We start from the raw sequence: 20,765 nt of genomic DNA on the forward strand, positions 1-20,765 counted from the left end.
TACTTTGAATGCATTTTGAAAATATTTTGAACTTGTATATCTGGAAGGAAGGAACAATGAAATCAAAAGGGAGATTACATTGTGTTACTTGAATTGAGACGAATTGAATCATTTGCTGAAGGAAAATACAAAGCATATTTAAGTACAGAAGCAAAAATGAAAATTGGTCTCAGCTGTTCTGCTCCCGTTGGCAAATGTGTATTTATGCAATGCATTCCTTCTCATATCTTGATCACACTGTGTGCACACAGGGTGTGAGTCAATTCTGCTGGGATCTGCGGAGCGATTATACGTGAGCCTGTGTAAGCACAGGGATCAGCCTTTGCCATCGTGTCCCATATGAATTCAGGTGTATTCCTGTAGTTCTGTAGCTGTGTAAGGAAGAGGATCCTCAATTGGATGCAGTGCACCAATGTCTGGGGTAATTTGGGGTTCAGGAGACTGTAACTCCAAGTGTGTGTTGCAGAGCTGGAGTCTGTCCAAGAGGGACCTGTCAGGGGTGTAACGGGGCATCTGCCGTGGAGATGGGGGCTGGTGGTAGGAAGCAGCACCTGGAAATGAGCACAGGGGAGAGCAGGGCAGAGGAGGTTGTTGCATCAGCAACAGACCCTGTAGGCTTGCTTTAACTATAGGTGGAGAACAGTTTATGTCAATCTGTATGATGTATAGACAGTGCTTTAATGGTTGCATGGTCGGCAGTTAACTATAACTATTAGTGGCAGGTTCAGTTACAGTCCTGGTGTTTCTTAGCGGCAGGTTGTGGTTACACAGTGAATGTCTGCAGTGCTCTGTAATGAGAGCACAGGGGGCAGAAGGAGCAGTACTGCAGCAGTGCTGTGAATGCTGTGCCCTCAGCTCAGAGCTCCCTGTCCTTGCAGGGCTGGCTGCTGTGCTGGAGAGCTGGGAGAGGGTGAAGGCACAGAGGCTGACACCCACCAGAAACTCTCATGGAATCAAGTGTGAAGAAAAGAAGAACATCAGCTCACGTCTCCCTTTCTGGCTGTTAGGGACTGAGAGATTCACAGCTCTGCACACTGCTGTGTTCAGCTTCACACACTTCACTCTGGCGCAGACAGTTGTTTTCCCTCTTACTCAGAAAGGTAATAAGTCACTGGTGAAGGTTGTTCAACTTTCACCTTCATGAAATCAGGTAATGAATGGTATAAAAGAGGGGTGGGTTGTTTTTTTTTTTTTTTTTTGTTGTTGTTTGTTTGTTTTTTAATGCTGTCCTTTCTGGAGGTTTAAGTAAATCTAGTTTGTGTTCTACAGGACAGGTTCTCTCACCCCAGCTTCTGTGAGGTGAGCTTTCCCCGCTGGTGCTGCTATCTCACCTGCAAGCACACATCACCTCCTGGTACCAGCAGGTAGGGAAGGAGCACTGCACACCTCTAAGCTGTCTGCTGCCACCAGGCTCATTGTCAGCTCCCCTCAGGCTGTATCATCTGTCTCTGAGATGCTCCACTCCCCATTTCAGCTTGTGAGTCTCTGGCAGCTGTTGGCTCTGTCATTAGAGCTTCAAACTTGAGCATGGGAGTGGCGGTGTTGAGATGCTGCTGAATGGCATTTTGGCCAGCAGGCGTTATTTTGTCATGTGAGAATATTATGTGCAAAGGTACACCAAGGGCTTTTGCTTCTAATTAAAGCCTCACGTGGAGCCTGCAGAACTATTTGGACTTCGGAAACAGAACTGCAAAATATGTTTTTTCAGTCTGTGTACTCTGGTGATATAAACAGCAGCATCTGAGGCTGTATTGGCTGTCAGCTGTCCCTCTCTGATCCTGTCTTGCCTAAGGAAGGTAGTTGTTGGATGAAAATGCATAGGTTTTGAGTTGTGAAATTCATGTCTGTGCCACTAATCACTTGAAAAATCTATCTGCGGAGCTTCATTTGTTAGGAGCAGCTGATGAGCTGCCCTCTGTACTTTCTCCCTTTTGATAAAACCCCCAAGTTGAGCAACAGAAGGGCTATAATTAAGGAGCACTTACTTTCCTTTCCCTGTGACATTCTCGCAAATGCTGCCTGGCAGGAGCATGGCAGAAATGCCTTTGCACTGCTTGTACAAGCCTGAGCTGCACCTGGCAGGGGGGGCAAGTGCTTCGCCCCTCTCTGCACCAGCACAGGCAAACACTCTGCTTGCTGCTCTGTGCCCTCTGCAGCATGCCCTGTCCCTGCTGAGCTGTCCTGGCAGGATGATCATCTTTTGCCTGTTAGCAAACTGCACATGAAGGTGACAGTCATGGCAGAGCTATGATAGACAAACCAGGGCACCAAGTTTCCTTGTGCATCTTCCTGCACGGTCCCATGTTAATCATAGATGATGATGATGAAGGTGACCCAAGGGTCTTTCACTAACTTTTGCTACCCTCCTACCTTAGCAGGAGATAACCCAGAGGCTATCCAGATAAACCAGCATTTTGTGCTTTGGGGTTTTACCCTGGAGAGTTTTGGCTTGACTGAGAAAGGATAGCTCTAATGGCCACAGAAATGGATATATTAAAATCCTGAAGATTCATCCTTCTCTGTAGTTCCTTCCCTGCTCAAAAGTATCGAACTCAATTTGGTGAGCAAGGCCATAGGTTGTTCAGTGAATAAAGTTAAGGGCTTTGTTGTTTTTTTTTTTGCTGTCTGCTCCTTCTGCTTTCTAAATAACCACATATCAGCCATCTGACTTGGAGAACGTTTTTAGTATGAAAAATTAATCAGATGCAATCTAAGCATGATATAACCTTGAGTTTTCTCCAGTGCCAAGAATAGTTTGTACGCAGGAGCTGCTGGGGAATATATCCATAAAGTATTCACTCCTCTTAAAGTTTGTGTGGAGTTGATCCTTTTTCTTTCTTTCTCCCTCTAAAGCACACAGTACTGCTGAGCTGGAAGTGTGCTCTGTGCAGGCAGTGCCTGCACTGCCCAGCTGACCCAGCCCAGTGTGTGCTTCAGGTGTCAGCCACATAGCCTGCTGCCGTGGCCAAACAACAGAGGCTAATGGAGGGAGATTGGGGGGTAATAGTTTTACAATGTGGACAAATAATTATTAAGGACTGAAGCAATTCCATCAAGCCCTGAACTTGTGACTGAGCTGAAACTTTAACCCTGGTCTCTGGAGATAAAGACAAAATGTCAATACAATTGAAAAGAGAGATGTGGAAGGAGTTTGGGTCATTTTTTCTTCCTTCTTTTCAAAACTGAGAAAAGAACAGAGGTGATTTTTTTTAATAAATCCAAAAAATTTTGCAGTGTTCCAAGTGCAGAGTACTTGCTAGGAAAATCTGTATATTGCAGTGATTTCCCTAACAAGGATCAAGACTTCTGAACAGTGTTTTGCTGTGCCTCTAAATCAGGACAGTTTTGAGACTAATGCATTTCTGTTGTTCTTCCTTTGTTGTTGCTGTTTTCGGATGATCTGAAGGTGTTTGACTGTACTTGGAAGCAGACTGTGTAATGAAGCACAACAAAGCGATTTAGTGCAGCCCTGCTCTGCAGTATCAGATCAATTGGCCATCTGGCTTGGGAAAGTGGAATGGTCTGGATTACTGAAGCGTGCAGGTCCCTCTGGGAGCTGCAGTGGCCACTGAATGCCTCTGGAGTGCTGTGCGTTACTCACATGTCCTTCACAGCAGCTTGCTGACAAGCCTTGACACAAGACAGACACAAATCAATAGCTTGTTGTTAAATGTTAGTGAGATGGAATTTCAGGGAGCCTTCATGTTAATGTCATTTGGCACTTATATGGAATGAACAGCAGAGAAGGCAAAGCAGGCTTGAATTTGGCTCCAAGAGTGATATGAAGGCGATCCGGGCATCTCTGTAACTGTCTGAGATTGGTTGTGTCCTTGCTGTGCTCAGTGCTGGGCTATTGCTGCTCCTGGGACTAATTCCTTCCCAATGTCTGACAAATTATAATTTCTTGAGTTCCTCACCATGCTGGAAGCACGGTCTATCAAAAGCTGAAGTTCTTCATATTGTGCTTATGAATGGTTGAGTGCCTTCTGTGCAGGTTGGTTTTGATCTATCCAGGCTATGAGCTCCAGCTGATCTAGTGAGATCAGAGACTTGGGGTGGGAGTGCAGCACCTTTTTCAGTCTAGTTTCAAGCTGCTCTTTACTCAGTGTAGCTCTTGGTTGTTGTCAAAACTCCAAGCCCACACCGTTTGTTCTCCTGCGTCTCACTGGTGCTCTCTGGAAAATGAGTGGCTGTGCATGACAAGTAAACCTGTCGTGTTTTGGAGTCATTGGATTTGTTGTGCAGGTACAGGTGGGTTTACAGTACGTGTGTGGCAAGTCTGCGGCTTTCCAGAAGAGATCTGTGCATTACCAGTGATGAGGGCAGATATATCAGCAAAATCTCTGATTCTACCCAGACAAAAGCCCAGGGAGGCAAAGGATGGGTCTGGTGAAACCTCAGTTGTTTGGTAGCCTGCTACTTTCACTGGTAAAATCACATGGCTTTCTTAATGGAGCCAAAATTTATCCCTTGATTTCCCTTGCTTTGTAGTTGTTATTTTTTTAATTAAAAAATGACCCAAGTGAATGGAAACGACTTGTTTGACCTAGAGGCTACAGCTGCTGAAAGTCCCCAGTTCTCCCCCACCCTCCTTTGCTTCCCCAATCAAAACTTTAATTTGCATTGTCCTGATTAGTAAACCTAAATTATGAGTTGTTAAATCCTGGTTCTGAGCCATTGCATCATGTTTATGTTCTTGCTAAATACTGTGAGAAGCTTCATCTTTGCTCTTTCCCAGTAAGGGAGTGGTGGGGAGGAGGAAGCAGAGGGAAACCGAGGGTCTGGGTAGAGCCAGAGAGGTTCTGAAGGCTGACTGTGCTGCTCTAGCTAAAAATGGGAGATGAGATTTGAGATGGGACTAATCTGTTTCCTGTGTGCATTTAGGGATGTCAGGCTGGGTAAAAGTGGGTAAAACTTTTTCTGTTTGTAATAGCCCCAGATGAGGGCACGTTTCCTGTCTTTGATCCTACAAGCAAAGTGCTTTATGGTGTATTTAGTGCACTGGTGAGACAGATTTCTGTCTTACCTACAGCAGTGAGATTTGAGGCAATTTGTTGCTATACAAAGGAGATGTTCTCTGCATCTCTATCATCGTTCCTGTGAATATTTAAGCCTTTCAAGGCTTTTTGACCAGGACTGGAAGGCATTTGTTTTTGCAGGAGAATGGCTGCTGAGAAGTTAAAACTAGGTAGTAGATTATGCTAAATGCATAATAAACGGGATGGTTTTTATATAGCGCCAACCATCTGCTTTGAAATGTGTAATCAACCTACCAGAAATCCTCAGAAGCCTATGAAATTCAGTAATTTATGTAGAAGTTAATGTGTTCAGGTAGGATGATGTTTTATTTGTAGTGCTGCCTGCAGCTGACGCTGGTATGGGGTGATAGGATGTGGAGGAGTTGCCAGCAGTGGGTTTTTTGCCAGCTTTGCTGGCAGTCCAGTGTGTGAGCCATACCTTTGTGCAGTGAGGAGGCATGTTACGCTGATGGAGAGGGTCAGGGAGAGGACTTAGTGGGACCAACTATAGGAGAAAAGGTAGATAAGCAATAAATCCTGCAGCTGTGGTGCAGCGCCTGGAGGCAATATGGAAACTGCCCTAAATATCAGCCAGGGACTGCTGGGAGGGCTGTGGGGAATCTTGCCTGGGGGCCACATTCTTTGAGCTCCCGTTCCATGTGAGGCTCATTGGAAGCCATCTGCAGCTTAGGAGCAGCACAGGCACATCAGTGCAGGTTTCCGGTAAGCAGGTACCATCTGTCCTGGGGCTCAGCCTGCGGGGGCAGTGGTGTCCAGTTGTGCTGTCAGGACAGGGCTCCGACGTGTCCTTGACATTTCCATGCCCAAGAATGAGCCTGCTCACCCCGATGGGAGGCGTGTGGAAACGTCTGCACTGCCCTTATGCCAGCTCTGTTTACTCGAGTATTGCTATGTTGGCCCTGTGATGCTGCTTGCAGGACCTGCCCCTGCCTAGAGGCCCTTGCGTGGGGACTTGATGTGCTGACACCCTGCAGAGATGCTCGTTCCTCTGCAGCTCTGTTCCTCCCCATCCCATCTCAGTGGTGAGCAGACGTGGTGCAGAGCAGCTGATGAAGCAAGCGGGGACCCGATGTGTTTGGGCAGATGTGTGAGGTCAAAAGCAAATTTTGTATCTGTTGTCACCAGACAGACCTAACAAGAGTGTATGTATATCAGTGCCCATGAGTTTCCTACCAGCTGCATCAATTGAGTCGTAGTGGATTTGGAGGCCAGTGCTACAGTGCATGGTAGAGATATAGGAAAAAAAGACCAGAAGAGCTTGCTTCGATGATGAGAATCCAGAAGTTCTGAAATTTACTGGTATCTATGTTTTATATTTAATAATGTCAGGAGGATGGTTGTCAAATCTGATCTTCAGGAATATGTGTCAACCTTTAATACTGACTTTGTTTTACTTTAAAGCAATTGAGCTGTTCCTTGAGGCAGGTATTACTTGTATGCCACCTTTAACACAATCAGATTAGCACCATGTTTACTCTAAAAGCCAAAGCCTGGATGAATGCTCACCACTGAAATGAGATCACATGCACGGCGCATGCAGCCTGACCCTGCTCCCTCGCTCCATCTTGGAGAGGAGTGTGCTCCCCATATGGTGCTCCTGCTATGCCTAAGCTATTTCTGGCTTCAAACGCTGGAATTGGAATGGACAGATTTAAAAATAAGGCTTTGATCCTGCCAAGATGTCTGCTGCCCACACCGTGGATCTCTTTTGCTGGTAGTCCAGCCGGTGCTGTGCCACGCACCCTTCAGGCAATCCTGCCAGACCCTCCTAGTGCAGGTCCCACACTGGGCTCTTCTTCCTTCCCCTGTTCCACAGACCTATTTCTAACCATGTTCCTTTTTCTCCTCCTCTTCTGGCAAGCCTGTGTGCCTGGATCTGCATACACTTTGAATCTGATGCTGCTTATTCAGCTGGGAAGAAAGCACATCTATAGTCTGGGCAGTGAAGTAGGTCTTCACTTCTTGAAGTGCCACCTAGAGCCTGGGCATGGAAGCTGGGATCTGATCTTCCTTGTCTCTGTAAGTTTGGTTTGTTCCAGCCCCGCCACCTGCAGCTCTCTGTTCTCCTTGTGCTTTTGGCACTTCAGCCACTTTGATGGAAGTGCCTTTGGACATTTTCTTGGGTGTCAGTGCCAACTGCAGGATACAGGCACAGGAGTTCTCCCAGTTTCCAGCAGTAGCAGTTGATATTTTTCCCAGACTCCTCAGTAACTTCAGTGCAGATCAAAAATGTGATAAAAGAAACTAAACAAATGGAAAAGTATTCTTTTCCTCTGAATGTTACAGAAAGGGTTTGCAGCTCTTTAGCTTTTTTCTTTTGAAGTTTTAATTGGGTAAATTTATGATTATGCACTGAGCACAGAGGGTTAGGATAGATGATCTCGAGGGGTCCCTTCCCATTCTCAAGGATTCTGTGATCCCACATGTTTTTAAAGCCTTCCTAAATGAGCAGTTGGTATTTTTTCAGCTTTTCTATGAGTACAAGTAGCTATCATTTCTTAGCATTAGAGGTACTATAATTCTTAATTATATTGACTGCTCGTAATTTTTCTCTGTTCACAACCTCTTTTTGTTCCTAACTTGCTGTTGTTATTTTCCAGTGCTTTTTGTACAGCTGCTGCAGATCCCCTCTGTGCAAAAATGTCCAGAAAGTGTTTTTTTCTTTTTTGTTTATTTGCTTCTTTGTTTTAAGCACCAGCCCCACTGAGCCTCCTGTCAGAACCTGAGCTCCCCTAGAACCTTAGCAGATTGTGTGTTTTTATTTTGGAATGAGGTGAGGAGCCAAATCTGCATGAGAAAAAGCTAATCAACTCTGTAAATGAATTAGTCAGAAAAGTAAATGATAGTAACAACAACAAAAAAAAAGACTTTTCCCTTTGAAATATTTGATTTGTCCTCTGTGTCAGTGGAAAAAAGGCTTGAAGTTCAGCAGGGTGCTCAGGCTTACATGATCACTGGTGTTTTCTTGTATAAAGCCCTCAGTATCTCCATGCTTGGTCTGTTTGCATGATGGGAATAGGAAAGAAAGAATCTTTTTGTTATCGTTCATCAAAGGCTTCCAGTGCTGCTTTTTTTTTTTCTACTTTCAATTTAGTGTCAGAGCCTGGGTTTCCTGGAACATCAAGCAGTAATTATCTCCCTGTGTTTGATGACCTTTCAGTCAACTCAGATTTTCCTTTTGGTTTCAATACTAATTCCATGGCCATTTTTTTTAGGAATCTCAGTGTGGCCTTTAATTAGAAGCCACCAGCCCTGCACCCCCACTCAGCCCCAGGACTTCAGATACTTCAGCTGTAGCACAGACAGACAATTAAATGTAATATCTCATGGTTTTGAATGCACACCTAAACACGGCCAAAGTTTTAAGTGGTGTTTTACCTAAAAAAGAGCACTGGAAAATATGGTTAAAGCCTTATATGCCTCATTTTGGGGGCATTCTGCCTTACAAACGTGAGGTCTGATTCCAGTTGGCAGGAACTTCTGAAATGCTCAAAGGTTGCTGGAGAATGCGGCCTTAGAATAACGTTTATGGTCAGTAAGCCAGATGCCAGCACTGAGAGCTGCTGCGGTGTGACATCCTGCCATTCCTCCCTGCCTGACTCTGCAGTGAGCACCGCACTTCTGGCAAAGAGCTGGGGATGTGTGGTGCCTGTGGGACTCGCCCTGATGAGCCAGTCTGGGAGAAAGCCTGGGCTGTGGTTTTGGAGGGATTTGGTTGTGGTTTAAATGAGTCCCAAATGAAGGAGTGCTAGTCTGGTTGCCAGCCAGCATGGGAGTGGAATCCAGGTTCGCACTGGCGTCCATCCAAGAAGCAATGGGAAGGGGGTGAGGGCAGCAAGGTGCTGTTAAATTCCTGCAGAGTCCCTTAAAAGGGATGGCAGCTAAGTAAGTTTTTGAGGGGAATTTCAGAAGAATGAGAGACCGTTGTAGTTGGTTCTGGAGAGATGAAAGACTGCTCTGGATTTCCTTTCTTGTTTCGATCCACAGCAAACTTCTTGAATTTCATTCTTGTCTAGACTTTCTTCTCACGTGTAATAAAACAGTGGCTGCGTTTATATATCAAACCAAAACACAACAACCTCAAAAACCTCACACTCCAACACAACAATTGACGTGGTTTAAATGGATTCCATTGGCCAACCACTTGAGAAAATACAGCAGCATGATGGCAGAAACAGTCATGGTGAGGTTTTTCTTTTTTACAAATTATGATGATGTTCTGAAATGGCTTCCAGGCAGAATTTAAATAAGGGATCATACTGATAACACTATACCAAACCATTTTTATTCCCCAAGTAGTCATTTGTTGCCTGACAATGGGTAGGTCGGTAGGCCTGGACTGTTGAGTAGGGAGAGAGATCTGTAGGTGCTGGGACAATGCAGGATGTCTCTGGAGATGTCTCTGGTCTGAAACGAGATGGCAAATTTGGGTAAGCAGTTTTCTATGGGGGATCCCAAACTTTGTCAGCTTTTTGTGACTGTAGAATCCATTCAGGGCTGGAAGAATAAATTCATGTTTCTTCTGACTGTTACAGCCAAAGCATCTAAGTGAAGTTGCAAGCTTTCCTCACTAGGTGTGAGGGTGAAATGAATTCTGCACAGAGAACAGCTCCACAAAGGTGCCACTTCCATCACATTATGTAAATGGCCTGTGACTAATAGGGAAACCTATGAAATGAAATAAAAGACATCAGTCAGTGCATTTGCATGGTAACCAAGCTGTATGCCAAAGGAGCCTTGTTTAAAAGCGAGCAATTGTAGACAAGATAATTCTAAGGTTGTCACTGTGGAGCATTTTTAAGTGGCTTATTAGCATGGAAGTAAAAGGACAGTGTCATTCTACATCTGTGGAGTTTATGAAGTTCCACTGACTACATCTGCAACCTGTCTGACCTTTTGTTGTGAAGTTACTCAGAGCTTCATTTTAGATCAGCTCTACTATGAAAATATTATTCTAAATGCTGTTTTAAAATATTTCATTGGCAGAACGCCGGGTTCACATCTGAGTTTGGAAGCAGGTGTCCTTCCCTTCTGCAGGATGTGCTGTGTTGGGGTTAATGTCTCTCTGATGCTGATCTTGTCTGTAATTCCATATGTTCCATGAAATGTTATGGAACTGAGGCTAGTAAGGCCAGTTGGAGGGGCTGTGGGCAGCCTGATCTGGAGGGAGGCATCCAGCCCCCACAGCAGGGGGTTGCAACTGGGTGGTCTGTAAGATCCCTTCCAACCCAAGCCATTTTGTGATTCCAAGAACAAGTATTTCACAGAAAATGGAAGTAATATTGAGTCTTGCTGATAACTGCAGCTATTTCTGCTTGCCCTTTCTCTTAACTGAGTTCCTCTGCCACTTCTCTGAACTCTTTGTTGCTCAGTTTTCTCCATACGTGTGCTGACAGTGTGTCTTGTGTTGATCATTCCACTTCTGTCTTGCTCTGAGGTGAGTTCTGCTTTGTTGTGGAGATGTGAATATAAAGGTTTCAAAGGCTCTGATGCATTTACAACAGTGTGGAGGCATAGTGTGGCAACTTTTCTTCCCATTATAGCATCCCAGGGGTTTTTATCATTTGTGGGAATAAATAGTGATAATGGGAAATGTGAAGATTTTGGCCCAAAACAAGAAAAACCAAAAGACTTTTTCCCTGTTCAGATTTCAGGGGGTTAAAACACAATAGTAGAAGCTACTTTCATAGCAAATATGTACCAGTTGGGCTGCAGGGCAGCACTTGGAAAAGCTCTTGCAGTTTGTTCTGCAGATAATGTTTTCTGAGCTACTGAAGGGAAACTTCCACTGACAAATTGGAAATCCTTGCAAAACATCTAGAAAAACAGTATTCCAAACACGCTGGTGATATCTGAGTGCAAATCGTGAGGTGCCACAGTAAAACGGTGCTCTGCCCTTGAGTCATGAATTCCCTTGAAAGCTCCCTGCTTTATGATCCTGTCCATCTTCACCAAAAGGGGTGGCAGTGCTGTGAGCCCTGAGAATGCTCTTCAGCTGTTTGCATTGGTTTTAGTTAAGCGTTTATAATACTGAGGGTTTACAGTGCTTTGAATTCCTTTTCCCCAAGAAAAAGCAAATATCTCTCTTGTCACTGGTTTCTGTTCATCTAAGAAGTGAACATATGAAATGCTAAAGCAATTTCCAGAGCTGTTTGCATCAGAACTGTCCTACTGATATAAGCAATAATATTCAGCAGCTGGGCAATGTGACAGTATTTTACAGGTGATGGTTGTCAGCAGACAGGAGGAATCAGAGTATTTAAATAACGCACAGCACTGGCACTGCTTTTGTACACACACATAATTGCAATCAATGATCAACCAGGTTCTCTGTTCTGCAGAATCATTCTCACAATAAACGCTGTTTTCCAGGTATCTAACTTTAGTTACATGTGTTTACAGTTAAACTGATGAACCATAAAGTAGAAGATATGTAAGGATATATTAATTTACATGGTTCTTTATAAATATATGGAGATGGTCTGTGACTGAACCACCTCAAGTGTGTCCTGATGCAATTTTTCATTATTTAATCCCTCATCACTGCTGTCTTTGTACATTTGGATGGTGTCTGTGAGTTCAGGTAGCTGAACTAACCAGCTCCTTGTGTGTGATCCATGTGTCTGCTCCCCATGTGATGTGAGGTTACATCAAGTAACAGTATTATGGAAAGCAAAGCTGTGATCTGATTAACTGTTATCTGATTCTATTCCTATTAAAGTCAGTTCCCTCCTACTGATTTGTCTGGAAATTAGATATCAGGCTGCATACAAAGTCAGTGGATGTGGTGAGAGAAGATTCAGCACTAAGGGTGATACCCTCAGGGCAGTGATGGTGCTCTGTTCTGTTAGTGATTTTTGTAAGCACAGCATTAAGAGATACTTGATAACTGAAAGCTCAGAACTGAAATGGAGTACCAGCACTTGAATCAAATGAAAGTGTGAGGAAGAGCAAGAAAGAAATCAAGGCACAAGTGTTATTATTCACATTGGTCTGAAGCAGTCTCGCTGCTCAGAGAGCTTCCACCTGGTAATGAAGAACCTCTTATTCTGAGGATCAGACTGAAAAAATGGATTGCTTAACCCTGATCAAGATGACAGGAATAGACAGCTGATATCACAAAAAGCAATAGGAACCTTTTTTTTTCTTTAACTGTTTAATGTCAGAAATATGAACTGCCAAAGCACTTACAGAGGAACAGTCAGGGGAGCATCCATCAGTCCTGGCCTTCTCAGGGTCACAGGAGTTCCTGCTGGCCCTCTGAACATGTGATTTAGACTAGTGTTCATTCCATGGCTGTATTTAAACCACTGAAAACACCTCTACTGTGAAACTAAGCGCACTTGAGCACGGCTGTGAGATGGTAATACTGGCACAGGGGATGCTTGGGCCAAAGTCACACTTGGGAATCTGAGCTGGACCTCATTCAAACCCTAAATACTATCTGAGATGTGTGCCACAGTGAGAAGAGAGCATTCTTAACTCTTGTGTTGAATACACAAGAAGTGGAGCATATTATAGATGTCATGTGCTTGTGAATCGCTTCAGTCAGCAGTCCTGAGCTGTTGTTGCTGTGCTCAGGTGTGGGAAAGACTGCAGTTGAGACATGTTTCAACCTCAGAGAAGGTAACCCAGCCTGTAGTGTCTGTGCTGCTGTAAGTTGTTACAGTCTTGTGAACGGCCTGAATGATGTGATGGCGTTCTGCATGGGCACTGGGACCTCCACAGGAAGCGAAATTCCTGAATCAGATTTGCTCTCAGTTCAGCAGGTGAAATGGAGTTAATTAATCATTTCATTGCCTTGGAGTCTTACCCAGCAGAGAACGGATTCTAAATCCTCACTTTGACCAACTGCAAATACACACCAGCGCCTCTGTTTCTGCACGATGTGTCTCAGTGTTGCTGGCTGGGTTACTGCTTTCTGCTTGGTTCAGTGCCGGTTGTGCTGGGCAAGCAGATGGTGTGGATCAGCAGTGAAAGGAGCCCAGTGATTGAGCTGACTGAAGGTTGTAATTAATGGGAACCATTAATAGTAAGATACTCTTGAGAGCTGATTATTAGCCCCTGCTAGGCATTTAGCTCTCTCCCGATTTTCCTTCTGTAATGCAGAAAGCAGATGTTTGAGCTGTAGCTGTTTATGTGCTCTACTTCACGTGCATTATATTTGATCTAATTAGAAGAAAAGTGCTATATTATGCCAAACCTAATTCATACCTGTCACTCATATGCTTGATTTCCATGTCAATAGTTTCTTACTCCTGCAACTATCACTGCTCTTATGACTTCAGTGGGATCAGGCCCTGGTAGGTTTCAATGAGATCTTGCTCAGGGGGAAGCACGAAGCAGTTGTCAACCAAGTATTTTTCTTGTAGCTTGAACAAGAGAAAGCAAGTTGATTTCTAGGACAGTCGGTTGTTGGACTAAAGTGTATCATTTAAACAGGTGAATTTTAGCTGATTTTTATGTTGGCAATATCGCATGGGTGAGGAATAGGGTTCATTAATTTTTATGACCACTCCAGAAAACGATTTTTATTATGTTTTAATTTGAGAGAAGCTGCATTCAGTACTACATCTTCAGGCTTCCATACATTGCAGAACAGAAGAAGCTTCCAACCCTTCCAACTCTAAGGATTCTATAAGCTCTTTTCAAACATAGTCAAACAGAAACAACTGCAAATGCCTCAGGCGGGACCTCTGGCTATTGCAGAGATATGGCAAAGATATTTTGGAAATTAAAGCAGAAAGCTATTTTTTCTATTGAAAGAGAAACCCATAATCTGGATAATTAGCAGAAACAATTTACTTTGAATTCATAGCATGTCTATTTCATAATGGAGATTCTAGGTCAGTTTTAGAGACCAGAGATGATGGTAACAGAGAAAGCAATGATCTGTACTGGTGGTTTTGAGGAGAATGCAAATGCTTTTAGGAGAAACACTAAACACGTATTTTGTCTTGATCAGCAGAGGTCTGATGCAAATCTGCAGCACAGCAAATGGGGCTTGGTTTAGTGCTCATTTAAAGTAAAGGGAAAAAAAAAAAAAGAAATTCCAACTCTAACATTTTCTCATGTTAAGTTACAGTTTGTAGTTAAAGTTTGAACCGGTGCAAAAGCAAAGCAAACTGTGCTGGAGCTGAAAGGAAGGCACTACTGAAGGCTTAGGGTAACTTGAGGGGCCTTCCTCTCAGTAAAAACTACTTATAAGTTGTTGTGTGAAGTAACGATGTACTGGAGATGGGGATGGTGCAGGGCTGGAAAGTTAAAAAGACAAAAATCAGTTTATAAAAAGACTGAAGTTGAGGAGACCTCAGTATTGATGGCTTACTTGGGCAAAGCCAGCTGTGTAGGAAGGACAGCTGCATTGATGGAAATACTTTCAAGGTGACCTGGAAATTGTGGATTAAAAGATAAGATGTTAACACTGTTGATATTCATTGTTCTTTAAGACTCTTGGAAATGGTTTATTGGCATCAATACCATCATAAAGTGCTTGTTAGCAGTACACCTTTGGGAAGTAGACCTTACACGATTCTGTTTCATTTGCTGAATGAAATAGCAAAGACCACCTCTAACTTCAGTTAGATGAGGAGGTACCAGGATGAAGAGCTACAGAAGGTCATCTGCAGCAAGATACAAAATTTTAGAAGATGCTTCTGGGTTATTTTGGGCATTCTCAGGAGGGTGGTTATTTAATTTCAGAGATCCCTTGGACACATCAGTTTGCAGATTTGAAAGGGCGATGTTTTCATACTCCTGTGGTGATGCTGAACACCTGCAGTGATAAACAAGCCCTATCAAATCCTTCTGAAAATTCTTGTTGAGAAATCCATAAAAGATGGGATTGATACATGTTGAGATCATGGCCACGAGGTGGCACAGTGTAAATGCTAGGTTATGATTACAGCTCATCAGTGCCTCGTGGTTCCAGTCAAAAACAACATTGAATATATTGAGAGGCAACCAGCAAGCTGCAAAGGTCACAACAATTGATATCAGCATCAGATTAATCCTTTTGTTTTCACTCAACCTGCTCTCGTTCTCTCTCATCCTATCTATTTTATTGTGTCTCCGCCGGAGGCATACAAATATCTTGAGATAGCAGATGAGAATAAACCCCAGGGGGAAGCAGTACTGGAGAAGCAGCAGACTGGTGGTGAAAATCAGCCGTTCTGTAATGGAAGGCCAGGCCTCGATGCACGCCACTTTGTTCTTGTAGAAGTCGCTGTGGAAGGACAGGTGCTTGAAGGGTTCATCAGTTAGTTGGTGAAATATTAAAAAAGGGATGGATATCATGAGTGAAAAAACCCAAATGAAAATAATTCCCCAGTAAGCATGTGAGGTATTAGGCTTCCAGCCACGAGGATTTACAATTAACTGGTATCGCTCGATAGCAATCAGTACAAGTGAGAAAATGGAGACTGTGACAGATAAACTTTGTATGAAAGAGCTTATTTTACACATAGCTTCCCCAAATATCCAGTAATCCATCAAAGTGTATGCAGCTGTGACAGGAATACACATGATACAGATCAACACATCCGATAAGGAGAGGTTGGCAATCAGAATGTTTGTAACATTTTGAGCTTCTTTCTGTCTCTTTATTATAACAATCAGGCAAAGGTTTCCAAAAAGCCCCACCGTTGTAACTAATATGTAGGCTGTAATAAGCAAGAATACTGCAGGGAAGGAAGGCTGACATGTATCAAAGTTCAAAAAGTGAGAATAACTGCTGTTTGGCATAGTTTGATTAGGTAAAATCTCTGAAGGATGCCCAATGGCTTCATCCATTGTGAAGCATTTCCCAGACTGTGGGTAACACCTAGCTAGGAAGGTTTTGCATCTGTGAATATGTCCATCCCCTTGATACTTAGAAGATGTTTTTCTTGGAGCTTCACAAGGCGGCAATTAAATCTTTAAAAACAAAGATGAAATCTTTGTATTTGGTGTCCTTGAAGTTTAAAGCAAATCTGATGTAATTACTTACTGCACTGACGAGTTCTGAAAAGAAAAGCAAATGGCGTCATATTAGCGGCTTTGTACAGAAAGGTGGGTGGAGGCTGAGCCTCCTTTTCTAAGGCTCTGTTCCGACTGTTAGCTGTGACTGTGATGTTTGAGAAATAGCAGCGACAGCTCTGTTCAACGCTGCGTGAACGTTTTCATACAAATCCTCTTCTTCTAACAGATAAATGTTGCTTTTCAAAATTAAACCTTTTAAGATCTCAGCCAAAGATTTAGCAAGGTTTGAGGAATTCCAGTGAGAGCAGTCTGTTGCTTTTTTGTTATCAGAAGAATGAAGAATTGGAACCTGCCATTGCATTGCACCTTGAGCTTAAGTGCTATTCAACACCTCTGTGAATGACATCTTTAAGGGAGTACCTTGATTTGCTTGCATGTTAGAGATAGCATGTCTTTTTTCCTCAACCTAATTTGAGAAAAGCGTTAACTATGCAAAGATCACATCTTAGTTACTCACCTGATTGTTTCCCATCCAGAGATTGTTTTTCATTTCCCTGCACTCTGTTCACCCTTGTACAAGGCTGTCAAATGATACCCCCAACATTTTCTGTGATTAAATATAATGTACTCCAGAGATACAGAGTGGACTCTTTTTTCAGTTCTAACGGTTGTCAGGTAAAGAACGTGATACAAAACAATTCTGCTGCTATGAAACTAACAGTAATGGGAAGAATTGGCTTCAGCAGAAGATCTCAGTGGGTCTGAATTTATCACTGAGTTAAAAAGTTAATCTGAAATCAAAGGCTCACCAGCTTTCTAACCAGAAAAGGACTTTGTTTCCAACCTGGAGAAGTGAAAAAGAGGATGTAGGAGTTAGTTTTGAAATTTAAAGATGGGTTGATATATGCTATGCATACAACTTTCAAAACTCAGCCATGAACTCACCATAATTTCTTGTTGAGGTAGGAATTATTGGAAAACTTGCTGCAAGGTCAGTTGTCGTCCCTAGTAATAACTGCCATAGCTTTGTGAGCCCTGTGGAGAGAATGGGATGGAGAAGCATTGGAATGTTAGAGAAAATGCAAAAAGAGGAAGGGATGGGTGGACATTTTATTATTACTAAAAGCAATTTTTATATGTATAAGTTTCATCAACCTTTTTACAGAAATGATTGCTGCTATTTAATCACTAGGGAATAAAAACTGTTTGGTGCCTTGTGCAAGTCCAAGAGTAAACTGGAAAATATGATTTTATAGCTGTTTCATTTCCTACAGCTACCCAAAGAATATTGCACAAAAAGTTATATCCAGAACTGCTTTGTTCTCGTACTTCTGCTTTGTGTTCTTTAAATTAAGAATTTGAAATTGTTTGTTTAAAAAAACAAACAAGCCTTTGTAGAATCTGTTATCACTGTCCTTCTGATTAAAATATACCTTAATAGTGTATTTTACTTAGTCATGCAAGAATGAGAAGTGGCTGTAGATCTGTGTGCCCATACGTGGTTTGATGTTCCAGCTATGCCTTAATTTGTAGTAGGGCTCTAACGTTAGAGTCTTCTTGAATGGGGCCAGTTGGCCCTGCTTCAGCTATAGTGGGGGAATGGCATAAGAACTCAGTCAACAAGGCTTTAAGGGTCGTTGGTTGGACTTTGTAGTCTCTCACAGGTGTCTGGAGCCCAGTAGAGCAGGAAAAGAGCTGTGTACCCTAATTGGTGTGCACTGACTTGGAAAAAGTCCTCTGAGTTCAAGCAAAAGTGGAGGAATTCTGAAGCTAGCACAAATCGGTGATGTGCCTTGGTGTCAGCAGGCACGTATTTCCTGGAATGCACTGCAAACTGCTTCTCCCTAGAATTGCACAAATTGCCTGGCTGGATTTCTCATAAGCAGAATGCATGTGCTGGAAGGACAAGGAGCCTGTTGCCCTGATGAGCTTTGCTGTCACTTCCAGATGTGTAAGAGTCCAGTGCCTGGCTGCTTTGTCCCAGTGGCGATGTTCCTCTTTGCACTGCCTGCAGTGTTCACCTGGCTAGCCTGAGAGCTGCTGTTTAAGAAAAGATGAGGTGTTAGCAGGGGCTCTGGCTTTGAAAGAGATACCCTGAAAGACAAGCTCTGTTCTTTCCTGCTATTTATGTCAGCAGGAGAAGCTGCAGGGACGAGGAGGTCATGAGGCTGAGCCATACTTGTAATATTTTATGTACCTTTTGCTCCTCTCACTTGTTTATCCATGACTGCAAAAGATAGTTTGTGAGTGAGGGCTGTGTGTCCTCTGCCAGTAATTCATTGTGGCCATGGGGCTCCCCTTGGCAACGCCTGCCGTTGAGGACAAATCCCCATGCTGGCCTTCTGGGCAGCGCACTCAATACATTAGCTTTAAGCAGGCTCATCATCCACGTTGTCATTCTTTACTCAAAAAAAGAAAGATTAATTTCTTTTCACTGTTTGCTGTATATTGTGAGTTAAAAAGTGCTCACTTTAATGCATGTCATTCTGAAAGGCAATTTAAACATTTCCTTGACAATGAAATGCTTATACCTGTCTTGTTTAAACATCTGGAGTACTCGTAGTGTTAGAAAAACAAGTTACACCTGAACTCACTGCAGCGTGTTGAACTGTGTAATACAGACTGGTATTTTTTTAAACTGATAAATATTAGCAGAATAAGAATCCTTGAACTGCAATTACAGCTGATGTCAGAACAGGATTGCAGTGTTTAAGGAGAGAACTCATCTCTGCTGCTTACTTCAACCCCTAATCCATGCATTTCAGAAAAGATTCTCTCCTGTAGACAGTGAGAGTTCACTGTGAGAAATGATAATCCACATAGCCTGATTCTTTCATTCCTCTAGGTGCAGAAACATTACTGAAACGTATGAAATGAAAAAATTACAGCATAGTCTAAACTAGAAGAAGTTTTTAAAAGGCTTTCTAAGTATTTTCTTACCTGAAATGCATAGTTCCATCCCCTCAAAGTGATCGGTTAATGTCTTGATTGCAAACGTCATCTGTCCTTTAAATTCCAAAGTATTGCAATCTGAATGAAACTTTCCATTTAATTTTAAATATAGGATGCACAGACTACAATTGTCCTTTAGGAGACATATCCTAGTAGCTTTTCACTAGTTTATAGATTCTCTGATTTCTTACCTGATGAAAAATTCGAGTTGTATCCACTCTGTCGTTACCAAAATTTCTTTTCCCTTTTTGAGTTGATTACAAAGCCAGCAAACACATCTCCTTTGTGTATAAAAGATTCCAAAGCAGAGCCATCTGCTGCTGAAGCTGTATTTAAACTCTCTTCTCTTGCTGAAACAAACCACAGTTTCACAATTTCCGACCGTGATCAAATCCGCCAGCCTGCAGAAAGGCTGCTGAGGAATAAAGCTCTGGAATCCAAGAAGAGGCAAACAGCAGTGAGCAGGGAGGAGAAAGGACCAGCAGTCACGGGGGTGGCTTTTCCTCACTGCATTGCTTCCCTCCGCCCAAACACCTTATCTTGCAATTTTGTTTTCAATTATTTGTTCTGCACTGCAAATGTTTTCCCTATGCTGGATTTCATACGTAAACATTTGCAGATGGTTTCTTGCTTTTTTAACTGAGAGGAGATATCGATGTCCTATTAAGTGCATCATTTGCTCTATTGCAATTAAACTCATCATGTTTTCCACTGTAAAGTGCTATTTTAAATTTTACGCCAGAGTTCTAACAATCTTCATGAGAAGTAAAGCACAGCATGTTATACTGAGAAGGGGATTTATTGTTACTACACTTCTTACAACTGCTATTTTTCCAGTGGAAGTCCATGATCACCCAGTCCTGGTCTCTCATACTGAGCTGTCCAGTGGCTTTCCAGAATTAGGAACAACAGGCAGTAGAAATGATCAGGAGTCAGCATTTGTTTGTGTGGGGACAGATTCATGAAAACAAGTTGAGGATTCTCCCTTAAGTTAGAGAACTGGAACCTTGCAGACCAAACATTTGAGGATGCTGGAGTCTGTCATACTGCTTCTGCTTTTTGGAGAGTGTTCTGAAAGCAGCAGGATTTGGGAATAAGCAAGACTGCTGCTGTACTAAGAGTTCAGATTGGAACTCTATCAGAAAATATTGTTAGTTGTCGTGCTGCTGTCATTGTAAGAAAAGAGAGCTGGAGGGGGCCTCTCAGCTCAGCCTTGATCAGTCTTGTGTTCTTTGTACTTTGTTTCTATTTGTGATGTGTTTGCCTAACCTGTCTTGTGAACATCTGTGGTGATCCTAGGTTATCCCTTCCAGTACCTCAGATACTGTTAGGAAGATTCACTTAAAACCTCGCCCTGAAATTCCCTTCACTTCAGCCCATTGCTTTTTATTCCAAGAATGGTTTCTCGATTCTGAAATTTTAGGCAGACTGCTGTGAGTGTGCAATGTGAGTATACTTTTCTAGAACATTTCTAGCTCTTGCTGATTTTGATTATGTCAAAAACATTGCAAAATACAGCTTTTCCAAAGCGCTTTACAATTTCTGCCCCTGGTTGTGGTTTAACCCAGGAAATGAATCAAGACCTAAAAATGAAATGTGCTGGACGTGTTCCAGAACAAGCCATAAAAATGCGTTGTTTAGAAATGAAATAAGCCAGTAAAATTAAAAGATGTCCTGATTCTATTTACAAATTTTAATCGAAGGTCAGATTGCTTATCTACACAGTCATCTGTTTCTAATACTGTATGCAGTCCTACATCTGTGGAAGGGCTGAAGTGTTTAACATGTGATCCCATTTATTACACAGTTGTGTCT

At 42.7% G+C, this 20,765-nt stretch overlaps 1 protein-coding gene across 1 annotated transcript; it reads right to left on the reverse strand.

Annotated features, from left to right (window-relative positions):
* Positions 1–14,648: 14,648 nt before the first annotated feature.
* Positions 14,649–19,373, reverse strand: LOC122164550 (neuropeptide Y receptor type 6-like). The gene is made up of 4 exons (XM_042826650.1): positions 19,142–19,373; positions 16,944–17,033; positions 16,808–16,842; positions 14,649–16,040 (listed from the first exon to the last, which is right to left on the reverse strand). The coding sequence occupies exon 4, from the start codon at positions 15,828–15,830 to the stop codon at positions 14,649–14,651; it is 1,182 nt and encodes a 393-aa protein (XP_042682584.1). The 5' UTR covers positions 15,831–16,040; positions 16,808–16,842; positions 16,944–17,033; positions 19,142–19,373.
* Positions 19,374–20,765: the final 1,392 nt, after the last annotated feature.

The sequence above is a fragment of the Centrocercus urophasianus genome, unplaced genomic scaffold, assembly GCF_019232065.1.
Source record: "Centrocercus urophasianus isolate 14NV4802_14NV808 unplaced genomic scaffold, USGS_Curo_1.0 seq_26, whole genome shotgun sequence".
Lineage (NCBI taxonomy): Eukaryota > Metazoa > Chordata > Aves > Galliformes > Phasianidae > Centrocercus > Centrocercus urophasianus.

Coding starts and splice junctions, on each gene's coding strand:
- LOC122164550 (XM_042826650.1), bottom strand. CDS start 15,830: ATGGATGAAGCCATTGGGCATCCTTCAGAGATTTTACCTAATCAAACT.